We start from the raw sequence: 13851 nt of genomic DNA, 5'->3' as shown, positions 1-13851 counted from the left end.
GCCACAATGCACAAATCCACTTTTCTCCTAATTCAGCAGCGCGCGCTCTTCCTCACTCGAGGACAGCGCTCTTGCCTAGGAATGTACAGCGTGGGCAGTACCCTGGCAAAACGCACTCTTGCCTTTCCCATACCACTGTTACCATGGACTCGCAGCTCGCAAAACCCAGCCTGCGGCACTTCACGCCGAGCATTTCTGGCAGTCATCTGTGTCCTGGCCTGTGCCCTGGAAGGGCAGGGAGTGACTGTACGGGCTACATCCTCTCTTCTTGCGCTCACTGTATCTTAGCCGTTTTTGGCCCAAGTATGACGTGCTGGTCCTCCACCTTCAGAAGTCTGTGCTCCAAGGAGGAGGACCCCCCCCCCCTTCTCCCCAACCACATAAAAAGAGGAGCTCGAGAGTCAGATGCCCCCAATTGAGGGAGGGGAGGCAGAAAAATGATTTTTAAAAAATATGTTACAATATTTCCTTTCATAATTTTGCCACCCTGTGCCTTTTCTGTATAGGTTATAGGGGTATGTGGGCATGAGCCCCAGGAATGAGTGTAGGCGCGTGGGTACACGTGTATGAGTGGGTACAGGTAGTGTAGCTGTGTGCGGGAGGATGTGCACGCAGAGTTTACTGAGTATTTTCAAAGCAAACTCAGGCACTTAGGTTTTCTTTGAAAATACTCGACCAATTGGAGAAGTGTACACACAGTACAGCGCACGATAGTAACACCGGCTCTTCAAAATGTCTAATTTGTCTGCTGTAATTTACATGCTGAGAAACCCCGATGTTTACATTTCGCAGCTTTCTAACTGGTAAACGATACTCGGGTGTCCTTGATTTCCTGCAGAGTCTCGTTCATTCCCACACGGCCTCTGCTATGGCTGTTTGAGATTATAAAAGTTTTGTACAATGTGCTCTCTTTGCAGAACAGTCATATGTTTTGATTCAAATGCTAATTACCTGGGTACAATTTAGCTGGATAAATCGGGGGCATTCCGGGGACCTTCAGACCCATCCAAGAAAGTTTATACAGACAAATCTGGTCTCGCCCCAGAGCACCTACAGTTATTTGTGTACGAGTTTCTAGCCAGCTAGATTCAGAATACAGCCAGGTAACTAAAAATTAAAAACCCTTGCCCCCAGCTCTCCTACCAAAATACTTTAAAATATGTACAATCCCCTCCCCACCAAATCCCCAAAAGAAAAAAAAAAAGAAACAGGGCAGAGTCCCAAGGTCCGCCTGCAACCTGTACCCCAACTCTTTTACCACAACCGGGCGTCCCAGCCGGACCTCCAAGCTGGAGCCGGGAGCTGGTATAGTGTTACTGCGCTCCCAGCCGCTTCCACCATTGATCTGGCTTTTATTAAATTAACTACTGTGGGGATGAAGGGGGGGAGAGAGCGAGGACGCCACGGGGAGGGCTCTCTCAGCAAAATATTATGGGGAGGGAGTTGGGAGGCCGCAGGGAGGTTAAACAAAGCACAATCTGTACTGTTTTGTAGTATGGGCTGAAGAGAGGGTGCTTGGACAAATCTACGCCTGCTGGTGCGGTGCCTGGATTACATTTGCTGAAAATCAGCGCTAGCACTCGCCCCTGGACTTAGCCACTCAGCCCAGTCAATTTTCAAAGGCTTCCATCTGGCCGGCTACATCCCTTCAAAACCCTGACCTCTTAGTGAATGAAGCCCAAATGAGTCACACCAGGCTGGACATTTAGATGTCCACCAAACTGAACACCTAAAGAAAAACCGCGACTGCCCATCTAAACTTGAGCATCTAAGCACTCAGACATGATGGATTTATTTATTTAGCTCACCGCTTTTCATTTAATAGCTCAAGGCGAGTCACATTCAGCTACTGGAGTGTTTTTTTAATACAGCCGTAAGTTCAGGATCTACCCAAGTTTAGGCTAAACTTCTGAAATTTTCACCCAGAGTTCCTGATCCCTCACCATGGTTTCCTGCTTTCCCATGAACACAGAATCCTCCCCACGCCTGCAGAGGACGCAGAAGGGAGAAGGCGACAGAAAAGGGCAAATAATGCCAGAGCGAGCAAACGGAAACACGAGGAGAAAGGTGGCACTGCTGCGAAGGGACGGGAGCACTTATGAACACAAACTACGACAGGTCTTACCTGAAAGTTATTGGGATTTTCCCTTGTGTAGAGGAGGAGGCGAGTATTGATCTTTCCGGGAGTCCAGGGTAAGCGTGCGATCGGTCTTTCTGCTGTTCCGGCCCATGGAATATTGTTCGTAAAGCATCCTAACCTGTCATAGCAGACTTCATCTCCTACAAAACATGTTGAAAAGTCTAAATTGCAGATTTCCAAAACAAACCCCACTCTACATCAGAAGTGGCTAAGCTTGAAGCTAAGAGATTGCTGGATTCTAGAGAGAGAGAGAGAGAGCGCATGAAAGCGCTCGTTAATTACAGCAGCCTTCTAGTGGGGTAAACTTCCTGCTTCATTACTATAGTATAATGTAAATATTCTGCTGTAATCTCAACCTCAGCGTTTGAATGGAAAGGCCAGTAAGAAATGAAGTTCATTCACCGATTGATAGCCGGCCGAGGTGGAGTATCTGCCGATATATCACTTTTAAAGTGACTTGAATATGTGATTTTTATGCCCACTTTGTAACGAGCTCCGACACTAAAAGCCTCCCTGCCCCGCTGTCCTCACGCCCACAGCTGGATTCTTTAGATCAGGTGCGGTGATGTACCGGAGGACTCCAAGGGGCTTGCATATATTATTGATTACATCAATTTGTTTCCTAATCGGAAATGCAACGATGCCAATGATTTCGTGAAGATCTATTCCCTGCACAGTAGAGAAGTCTTCTCTGACCACAAGTAAATGTTTCTGCTTTTCCATTTGTGCTGTATATTTAAAAGCAGGACATTGGAAAGTGTCACTTTTCTCACAGCCATGGTGGCAACAACATAGCTCCTCCATGCCCCCAGGTCGATATGGTACGGACGCCCTGAAAAATCGACTCTGTTTTCGGCATCCGCTCTTTGAACGTGCGCACAGGCCCCTCTCCTGGGCGCGGGACACAGAATGCAAACGAGGGGTCGCGTTAAAAGGAGGCGCTAGGGACAGTTGCGCGCCCCTACCGCTTCCTTGGCTCAGAGGCTGTCAGTGGGTTAGGGAAATGGACGCTCAATTTTATGAGCATCCATTTCCCTAACCTGTGCACTTGTTAACTGAGCGTCCCTTTTCCTAACCTGACCTACCGGCACCTTTTTTAAACATTTTTTGTAACTTTTTTTTTTTTTTTACCTTTTGGTTCCTCTGACATAATATCGCTACGATATTAAGTCAGAGGATGTACAGAAAAGCCCAAGAGCAGGCATTCATTTCTGAGCATAAAATGTGCGGATCGGCCGCACATTTCTTTTCCTGTATCCCGAACGAATGACTAATAGCCTATCAATATGCATTTGCATGTGCTGAGCGCTATTAGTTTTGGAGGGGGGTTGGGCATACATTGTGGACCCGCTAAACCTCTTATTGTATAAGGGGTTGTGCTACATGTGTCCAAACTGGGTTAAAAAGTGCGCTCAGCTGAGCACACTTTACAGTATGGGCCTGAATGTGTGGTGTTTTTCTTGGGAGGTATGATAGTTAAGCACTAATAAATAAAACCCTGAGACAAGTGAAACAGGCAGAGAACAACAAACCTATAGGGGAAGCTCCCTATTCCTGGAAATTAAAAAGAAGCCATGGAGAATAACCAATGGAACACCCCTGTGATACCTGGGTTTATGTTTATTTTTGATATCCCACTTTTAAAAAATCTTAGCAAATCAGTATAAATTATAGCAGTGTGACAGGGCAGATCAAATTTTTGGAGGGGTAACATATATATAAATAAGGTTGCCGACTGTCCAGATTTTCTCTGAACAGGACAGATATTTGGGGATATGTCTAAGCCAAAAGGAGGGCTAAATGTCTACATTTTAGCCCTGCAGTCCAGCTACAATCCACCTAGTCTGAAATCCTCCTCTTCCCAAGATTGAGTCCTTCAACTAAGAACGTTGTCCCTATTGCCAAGGCCACCAGCTGTTTGAACTGCAGAGCACTCTGGGAGCAACAGAGGCAGCACTGGCCTGGGCAGTAGGAACAACAATTACTTAGTTGAAGACACCAGCACTGGGAAGAGGGGGAGCAGATGTTCGACAGAGACACCAGCTGAAGAAGCAGCAGCTCAGGAGTCCAAGTCCTGCTGGCTGAAGAAGAAGTGCCATGGGAGCAGTGGGCCAGCAGAAAGCCCAAGCCTTGCAAGCCAAAGAAGATGAGCTCTGAGAGTATGTATTAGCAGGGAAGGGCAGGGGAAGTGGATGGGATGGGATAAGGAATTGGAGTGGAGTGGGTGGAGCATGGGGAAATGGCATGGAGTGGAAAGGGGATGGCTTATGTACCAGACTACTGGGGGAAGGGGGAGAGAGATCCGGAGGAGGGACAACAGGACTTGGAAATAGATGGGAGGGGGGGCATACTAGAAGAAGAGTTGGAATTTGAGGATTGCAGAGGGGGGGGGGAGTGGGTTGTCAGATAGTTGTCAGGAACTAGGACACTGACTGGGTGTTGTGTGCCATGGCTGCCTGCGGCCGCAACCCCCTACCTGAGCCACAGCATTGGGCTGCTGCGGCAGCGCCGAGGAACCCAGCCCGGGCATCCCCGCACCCTGCTGTACCCTTCCGCACTGATGGCCGGCGGGGGAGATGCCCCGGGCCTCCCCTCATGGCATTGGGCCGGTCAGCAGGGCTCCCGAGGATCCAAGATGGCCACCCTGCCCGTAGGCGCAAGGCCACGCTTCCTTGACTGATTTAAAGGGACCTCGTCCCTTTAATTACCTACACGTGTTTCCAATGGACCAGACCAGGGGAAGTATATAAGGAAACTTCCTCCGCTCACTCCTTGACTTGGCAACTTCGTTGTTCCAGTCTGCTTGCTTTGGTAAGTCCTCCGGTTCCTCGAGTTCCTGATTCCTGCGTCTTCTTGGTGATTCCTCGGTGTGTGACTTCGGACTGGCTAACGGTGATTCTTCGATGCGTGACTTCGGACTGGCAAGTGGTGATTCTTCGGTGTGTGACCTCGGACTGGCAAGTGATGATCCCTCGGCGTGTGACCTCAGACTGGTAAGCGACGGGTATCCCTCTGGTACTCGACCTCGGACCTCTTCCGGACCATCGTCTCCAAGGGCCCACCTAAGTCCCAGCGGCCCGGGTTCCTATGAGCTCCTCCTGGGGGAACCGCAGGCTTCTAGTGGTGAAGATCCAGTTGGCCTTTAAACCAACCTCACGACTCCTCGACCTCTCAAAGGTCCACCTAAGCCCCAGCGGCCCGGGTCCCTACGGGCTCCTCCTGGGGGGACTGCGGGCTTCCAGTGGCAAAGACCCAGTCGGCTGTACTCCGACGTCACGACTCTCCACTCTCTCAATGGCCATCTCAGTCTTCAGTGTCGAGGGTCAGCCAGTCCCATCTTCTGTTCCGCCTTGCCACCCAACGGGGGAACCTAAGGAGCCACCTCCTAAGGTAATACCATCCTCCCGTCGGTCCAAGGATTCAGAATCCTGATCATAACACCAGGTATTTGACTGAGGGGAACACTGGGAACTTGGAAGTTAGGTGGATATGAGTGTGTGTATGGGGGGGGGGTTAAATTGGCTGAGGGTATGAGTAAGAGTGTGATATGAAGGTTAGAAAAAGGGCTGAAGGGTGGAGAGAGATTGAGTGGAGATGTAACTCTAGTGCGAGGCAGTGACAAAGGATGTGGGAGCTATGTAGAGAACAAGAATGGGGTTAAGGAGGTGGTAAAAGAGGGGTACTTGGAGGCTGGGCAGGGCTAAAAGGCTGAAGAAAGGGGCTGGAGGCAGAGAAAGGCATGAAAAAACAGAGGTGAGAATGCTGATGAGAAGATTAGAGGCAGATGAAAGGATGAGGGGAGGATAAAGGGAAGAAATAGTGGTCAAGGGAATGGGGAATAGGAGACAGAAAGAGGAAGCTGAAAGATGGCTGGCAAGGTGGTGGGAGTGGGTGATGAAAAGGTGAGGGGAAGGCAGGGTGAAATCTAACTGAGTTGCTAGAGGAATAAAAAAGAAATGAAGAAACGAGATGAAAGTGAAAGATCAATCTTGCAGTCAAATGTAGAGGAGGAAATCAAGACAGGAGAAGAGAGAAGAAATGAAAAATGGAAAGGAGACCTGGACAAGGTCATAGGAGAAGCAGAAAAAGGATTGAAATCAACAAAATGAAAAAAAAATAAGATGTCCAGATAACAAAGGTAGAAGAAAGAATTTTATTTTTAGTTTATTGATTGGAATATGTCTTTTCTGGAAATGCATCTCTTATCCTTTTATTATTTTCATCAGAGGAGGAAATGCATTTCTGTTTGATTTCTCCAATATTGCACTGCATATCTTCTTGGTATTTCTAGATCAGTTTTTGTCTGCGCATTTCTAATATCATTTAGTCTTTATTTGGTGAGGGCTGCAGGTGTTCTGCATGCATGACTGAAGTGAGTTATACTGCTAGTATGTACTAGTTTTTGAGTAGGGATTGAATCCAATCTGCTTTTTTCTGTTTTCCCAGTAGGATGTATATTGCTGTTCTAGGGCCCATTGCAATAATTGCAGAGCCACGGCATGGCTGTTGCTGTTTGAGTTCTAGGTGTTAGTGCTGTTTGGGATGGCAGATTTGCTACATAGGTTCTGAGTGGGCTTTTAGCAGGTGTGCTTTTTGTAGTGTGCACACTTGTGCTTTGTGTTGCTTTACAGTCTCTGCTTGGTAGAGGAGGGAGATTGTGTCACTGTTTCTGAGATGATGCCAAAATATGAATATTATTTTTTGTATGGTGAATAGTAAGAGAAAACATCTTAATGCTGCTCTGCAGCTTTACTAGGTGTGTTTCTATGGACGAGAAATATTTGTTTGCAGAACTGGATGTTCAGGATTTCTATAGCAGTTCTGTTCCATTCTGTATGGTTTGGGGTTAATGATAAGATTCCTGATCTCATTCATATATAAAAAGATTGATTGAATGATGCCTTTAAATAATCTGCCATAATTTTCTATGTTACTAATGGTGGGGTGGCAATAATACTCATGTGTGAATGTGGAAAGCCATAGTCAGCAAAAATTGTACTCAGCATCTCAAAGTGTTCAGAATGTTCACACTTTAAAGTTGTCTTTCCTATATTTAAAGGATAGTATAGAGTCAAGAATGATAAGCAATCCTGCAAGAAACAAAAAGCATTGTGGAATCTTTATGGACAGTGCGATCAGTAAGAATATAGCAGTGGGTGCATCCACCTGGTCAAGAGGAAGAAATACCGTGAAGTGCTAACAGAAATTAGAAAGGCTAAAACTTTTGGCAACAAAATAATAATGGGAGATTTCAATTACCCCAGTAATGATTGGGTCAATGTCTCATCAGGACATGCTAGGGAGAATTAGTTTCTTGATTGCATAAAGAATTATTTCATGGAGTAGCTGGTCTTAGAACTGGCAAGAGGGAGAGCTATTTTAGATCTAGTCCTTGGTGCAAGAGGTGGGTCCACTTAGCAATAGCGATAAAGGAATCAAATCTACTAGATAAATGAGGCTTGACCGACGTGCCGCAAATGCACAGTAGGGAGCAGCTCTACTGCGCATGCGCGGCACAAAGAACTCTGCCCGACGTGCCGCGAGAGAGCACGTCGGTCTGAGCGGCGGACACGGCGTTTTGCGGCAGTGGCGGCAGTATGTCAGCATCAGTCGGGCCAGCAACAGAGAGCAGCGGATGCGGCGTGGAGGAGCAGCGGCAGTGAAAGCTGAGCGACAGGCGGGCAAGCAACGAGTGCGGTGGTCAGGCGCTCCAAGAAAAGGCTCCTCAGACATGTTAACAGCCTGAGCCTGGCCCTCCGTTGCCGGGGAAGGGGGGAGGGGGAGTAGGAAGTAGGGACGGCAATGGAGGGACAGGCTCAGGCTGTTAACATGCTGCAGTTCTGTCAGCAAATGCCTCCTCCTTTAGCCTGGTCCCTCCCAGCCGGCCCTGTAGAAGAGAAAAAGAGGGAGGGGTGGAGGGCTGAAGGAGAGGGAAGGGGTTGTGGATGAGGTGATAGTGGAAGGAAAGGGAAGATGAGGGGATGGAAGGAAAAGGGATGAGTGAGTAAGTGGGAAGGGTTAGACGTTGTGCAGAAGAGAAAAAGAGGGAGTGGGAAGGGGGTGTGGATGAGCTGGGAGAGGATGAGAGTGAGGGATGGGATTGAGAGAGGGTGGGGAGTGACTGAGGGGAGGGGAGAGTGAGGGAAGGGGAGGGATTGGGAGGGAGAATGAGGGGGGAGGTGAGAGTGAGGGAAGGGGAGGGAATGGGATGGAGGATGAGGGGGAGGTGAGAGCGGGGAGGGAGTGGGAGAGAGGATGAGGGGGTGGTGGGAGTGAGGGGGGAGGTGAGAGTGAGGGAAGGGAGTTTGAGTGGGGGCAGGGGAGGGAAGAAGGGTGAGTGACTGAGGTGAATGAGCGAGGGGAAGGGGGAGTGAGGGAAAAGAAGTGTAGACGGGTGCAGTGTCCGAAAGCGGACTGAAAACATTTTTTTAATGTAGCCCGTTGTTACGAGCTTAACGGCTAGTTTAACATAATCACTGGGAAAAGGACATTAAGTTAAAATACTGCAGTACCATATAACTTTAAAAAGGGAGACAATAATATAATAGGGATGTGCATTTCTTTTAAATGAATGACTAAAACGCAACAAATTAGGCCATTTTTTGTTCATATGAATGAAACGAACCAAAAATTAACCTCAGACCAAAATACCCCAACATTTTTGGGTATATTTGTATTTGTCTATTTTTTAAAAAGGCTTCTGAAGGGACCATCATCGAGGGCCAGGTCCCATTCCCGAGACCTGGCCCATTTTTTTCCTTTACCAGGAAGTCAGAGCCTATAGATTGCTTCCTCCATTGATTTTCAATGTAAAGTGAAAAAAATGAATGAAAAAAAACCTTTGTCATTTGAGACAAACCTGATGAATGACTGAGCCTTCCGAAACGAATGAATGAACCAAACTGAATATTTTCCCTCTGCACATCACTGTAATAGAATGAAGAATTGGGAAAGAAACTAACAGGAACAGTTGCAAAAGTTAAAGGTTTGCATGAAGGATGGACATTGTTTAAAAATACCAAATGCCTGCTAGCAATTAAAGGTGAGGCGAAAGAAGCAGGAGAGGCCAAAAGGACATCTTTCAAAAAATGGAACGCAGAGCCAAATAAAGAAAATAGGCAAGAACATTCCCACAACAGGAAACATTGGATGGTGATGACTCTAAGGAACTAAACAAATCTCTTTGATAAAGGAGGATATAATAGATCATACTGAAAAACCAAAGAATAACAAATCATCAGGACTGGATGGTATCCACTCCAGAATTCGAAAAATACTCAATCTGTAATCTATCATTTCAAATAGTCACAATACCAGAAGATTAGAAAGTAAACCAACAGACTGGCGAACCTAACATCAGTGACAGGCAAAATGATTATTATGATTTTTGTTTTACATAGGATCATTTTAATTTTATGTTGACTTATTGTACTTACATCAAGTATCAAAGTATTCGTAAAAATTAGTAGCCATAAACAGACATGGCCTAACGGAAATCTGTCAATAGGATTTTAGCAAAGGGAAGTCTTGCCTCATAAATCTATTAGATTTTTTAGAAGGTGTAAATAAACATGTAGGTAAGGGTGTGCTGGCTGATATACTGCATTCGGATTCTCAGAATGTTTTTGACAATGTCCCCCAGGAGAGACTGCTCAGGAAATTGAAAAGGAAATTTTTGTGGAAAGGTAACTGGTTCAAAGTCAGATTTCCAAATGGAGGAAGGTCATCAGTGAGGCACTACGGGGGTTCTGTGCTGGACCCTGTGCAGTTTAACATTCATAAAGGATCTGGAAATGAGAGCAGCAAGCAAGGTGATCAAATCTGCAGATGAGACTAACGAATTCAAAATTGTTAAAACAGCAGTGTCTTGCAAGATTAGGATATGGCATCTAAATGGCAGATGAAATTTAATGTGGAAGGAAAAAAATAATCCCAACTACAGGTACACAGTGTTTGCTTCCATATTAGTAGAGTCACCGCCCAAGAAAAGGGCCTTGGAGTCCTTAAGCACAATGAACTCCTCTGCTCAGTACGCTGCGGTGGTCAAAAAAGCAAATTGAATCTTAGGAATGATCTGAAAAGGAATGGAGAATAAAACTGAGAATATCATATTGCCTCCATCCATGGTGTGACCGTACCTTGACTTTTGTGTGGAGTTCTGGTCACCCCCATCTCAAAAAAGACACAATGGAACTAGAAAAGATGCAGAGAACGGCAAGAAAATGATAAAGGGGATGGGATGGCTTTCCTGCGACGAGAGGCTACGCAAGTTAGGGCTCCTCAGCTTGGAAAAGAGACGGCTGAGAGGGGAAGTGATAGAGATTTATAAAATCATGACTGGGGAGGAACGGGTAAGTAAAGGATGGTTATTTACCTTTGGAAATACTAAAACAAGGGGACACTGCATGACACTAACTACCAGCTAAGCAGTCATAAATGGTGGAATCTAAATATAAATTTACATTAAACTAAATTTAAAACTAATTGTAGAAAGTACTTTTTCATTCAGTGCACAACCAAGCTGAGGACAAGTTTCTGAAGGACCACTCCGTAACGCATTATTAGTCAGGTAGGCTTGGGAAAGCCATCGCTATCCCTGGGAGTGAGTAATAAGAGATAGGCCTTCGTATGACCTGGACTGATCGCTGTCGGAGACAGAATGCTGGGTCTGATAAACCTTAGTCTCATCCAGCGTGGCATTTCTTATGCTCTTATGGCTTTAACAAACGTGACCACTCTTGGATTTTTTTGGGTGAGCCCTTTGCCCTCAGTTCTGTCTGTGAGTACCTCTACCACTTGGTATGAGTGTGTGCCTCTGCTGGGATGGTCAATGTGAGACTTGTTATTGGGGCTGTGCCAGAGTCTGAAAAGCAAATCCTCCAAACCTATCACACCTCCAGAGATCTGCAGCTTCTCAATTACAGCTGATCTAGTGATAGATTAAGACTTAGTCAGGCCTGGGCATCACCACTTAGGAACTGTGAGTCACACTGTCAAACTTCCCTTTATCTGAAGTGAGGACCTAAAGTTAGACCCAGAAGGTAAACGGTGGACTTATAACAAATAATAAGAAGGATTTGGATGTTTAGCCCACCTATCCAATTGAAGCTATAAGTGACTTATGGCATTAATAGAATCTAGGTACGAATAGCAGGAGTTAAGATCCAATTCGTTTTATATCTCACCTCGTACTGTGCCAAGAAGGAAAAGAGCAAAGATCCAAACGCCCAGCATCTACAGTGCATTAAAAATATCATCATTAATATCATAGCAAACAATTGCTTGATGACTGTGACACACTATGCTCAGCTATGTATATGAATGTTTAATTTTTGATAGCATGTTAAGACTTTTTCCAGAATAATTCAGTTTTACATAAAAATGAACTGAGATTGCTCCCTTACTTTCTTTTCTTTTTTAGATATGAGCTTCCAATATATGAAAAATTCATCACCCTAAATGCTGATACCATTAAGTTTCTTAGTCACCTGAGATACTGCTGTGCTGTTCATCATCAGAAAACTAACAGCAGCATCCTGATACATCCAAGGTATGAATGCAGCATGAGAAAGGCCAGAAGCACCATGATATAACCAAAGTATGAAGACATTTATGAACTTCTAAAGAGAGACCATGGGGGGGGGGGGGGGGGGGGGGGAGAGGAGGAGAGGAGATAGCAGCACCATGATCCATTCGAGGCATGACTAAAAGATCAAAAGCTGAAGAACTACCACATCCCAGGTATGAATACAGCACACACATAGCTGCAGAAAAACCTCAGGGGAATAAACAGCAACACTCTGAGACATCCAAAGTATGAATACAGCTGAAGAGAGACCTCAAAGGAGGTGGCAGCAGCAGCCTAAGACACCTAAAGTATGAATGCAGCAGGAACAACTGAAGAGACATCTCAAGGGAGGAGATAGCAGTGCTCTGAGACTCCCAAATTATGAATGTATTAGACATGTTCCCTGTTGAAAAAAAATGTTATCCCTTAAAGTCTGTTTTTATGCTGTATTCTCCTCCCTGAGGAGGAGACAGCAGCACCCTGAGACACCCAAAGTATGAATACAGCTGAAGAGAGACCTCAAAGAAGGTGGCAGCAGCAGCCTAAGACACCAAAAGTATGAATGCAGCATGAATAGCTGAGGAGAGACCTCAGGAAGGAGACAGCAGCATCCTGAGATACCCAAAGTATGAATATAGCATGATCGGCTGAGGAGATACCTCAGGAAGGAGAATGCAGCATCCTGAGACATCAAAAGTATGAATACAGCAGGATTGGCTGAGAAGAGACCTCAGGGAGGAGACAGCAGCATCCTGAGACACTCAAAGTAGGATCGGCTAAGGAAAGACCTCAGGGAAGAGACAGCAGCATCACAAGACTCTCAAACTATGAATACAGCAGGATCGGCTAAGGAGAGACCTCAGGGAAGAGACATCAGCATCCCAAAATACCCAAAGTATGAATACAGCGTAAAAAGAGACTTTAAGGGATAACATTTTTTTTCAACAGGGAACATGGCTAAAAATAACACAGAAGAAATAAAATAGCTGTTAACAAAAGGAATCAGATGAAAAAGAACAGCAGACATGACGCCAAAGCCAGTATTGTGAAAAAGTCTATGAAAGGAGGGAAAGGCAACTTACTGTGGTTTTTGGTCTCCCTTTGCTACTCAGCGGTGGTTATTAGCATATGGCTTTATATAGGGGGCAGAGTGCCGCCCTTATACTTTGGACCTGTCCGTGAAGTAAAGGCCATGCTTAGATAACAGGTGGCATAAAAGGGACAGGTTGGCACTTTTAGTAAAGTGATCCTAAATACATAAACACGCCCGATAGAAAGGGAGGGGGCGGGGGAGGAGTCGGGACGGCGTGGTCTCCTTTCTTTAAGCTTTTCTCTTACACTGCCAGGCAGAGATATGGGCAAAGGAGGTAACTGCCTGGGAGCCAGAAAGAAAGCAGGTGCTGACAGCGACCTAAATTCTGCCCAAGAGGGAAGCAGCCCTGCCGCTCGGAACAGCTAATAGCCCAGCAGCAATATACAGTCCCTGCTGCGTGGTTTGGGCTGAACAGTCCAGGGGACACATTCAGTCCCAGGACTAAGTCCATACTCACATTTAACCCAGGGCATGGATTCTTCAAATGGAGGAAGGCCGAACCTCCAGGGCCCACTCTTTGTCCCTTCAGGTGCACTCACAGTTCATGAACTGCTACGGTGTCTCTGTGCTAATAACCACACTGGACAATCCGTGGGGTGTTCCAACATAAAGTTTACTTTTGTCACTGGTTACCATGTGGCGCCAGTGCAGGTTCTCAAGGTTATGATTGGGATACAAGCCATACCCTTGTTAAGGAAGGACGGAGAGGATAGGAAAGGGGGAGGAGTGGCTCTTTATGTCAAAAATAATATCCAAGCATCCGAGCTGCAAGGAAGATGGGGCAAAGAAGAAGCTTTATGGGCCGACCTAAAAAAAGATGGGGGCACCCGTTTTTATTGGAGTGGTTTACAGACCTCCAAATCAAGAACTTGACAGAGATCTGGTTGAAGACATCCAAAAGATGGGAAAGAAGGGAGAAGTGGCGATTGTTGGAGATTTTAATCTGCTGGATGTAGACTGGAGAATCTCTTCTGCAGAATCTAACAGAAGTAGAGAGATAGTGGATGCCCTGCAAGGGGCTCTGTTCAAACAAATGGTAATGGAACCCAC

The 13851-nt window shown here is 45.9% G+C and overlaps 1 protein-coding gene across 2 annotated transcripts in view; it reads right to left on the bottom strand.

The window, feature by feature from the left end:
• The window catches only part of LOC115096015 (pancreatic triacylglycerol lipase-like), a 71528-nt gene extending 58200 nt beyond the window's left edge, over positions 1–13328 (bottom strand). Inside the window, exons 1-3 of one of the 2 annotated variants that reach the window (XM_029610480.1) lie at positions 13259–13328; positions 11326–11374; positions 2126–2280 (exon numbers count right to left, since the gene is read on the bottom strand). In XM_029610480.1, the coding sequence (XP_029466340.1) occupies positions 2126–2280; positions 11326–11374 (204 nt within the window). In that variant the 5' untranslated portion in view covers positions 13259–13328. Of the gene's footprint in view, positions 1–2125; positions 2281–11325; positions 11375–12790; positions 12859–13258 lie in introns of those variants that run through there. The other variant, XM_029610479.1, reaches the window with a different exon arrangement.
• Between the last annotated feature and the right edge of the window lie 523 nt (positions 13329–13851).

Source organism: Rhinatrema bivittatum, chromosome 7, assembly GCF_901001135.1.
Source record: "Rhinatrema bivittatum chromosome 7, aRhiBiv1.1, whole genome shotgun sequence".
Lineage (NCBI taxonomy): Eukaryota > Metazoa > Chordata > Amphibia > Gymnophiona > Rhinatrematidae > Rhinatrema > Rhinatrema bivittatum.
This window is presented reverse-complemented; position numbering and strand designations above follow the sequence as displayed.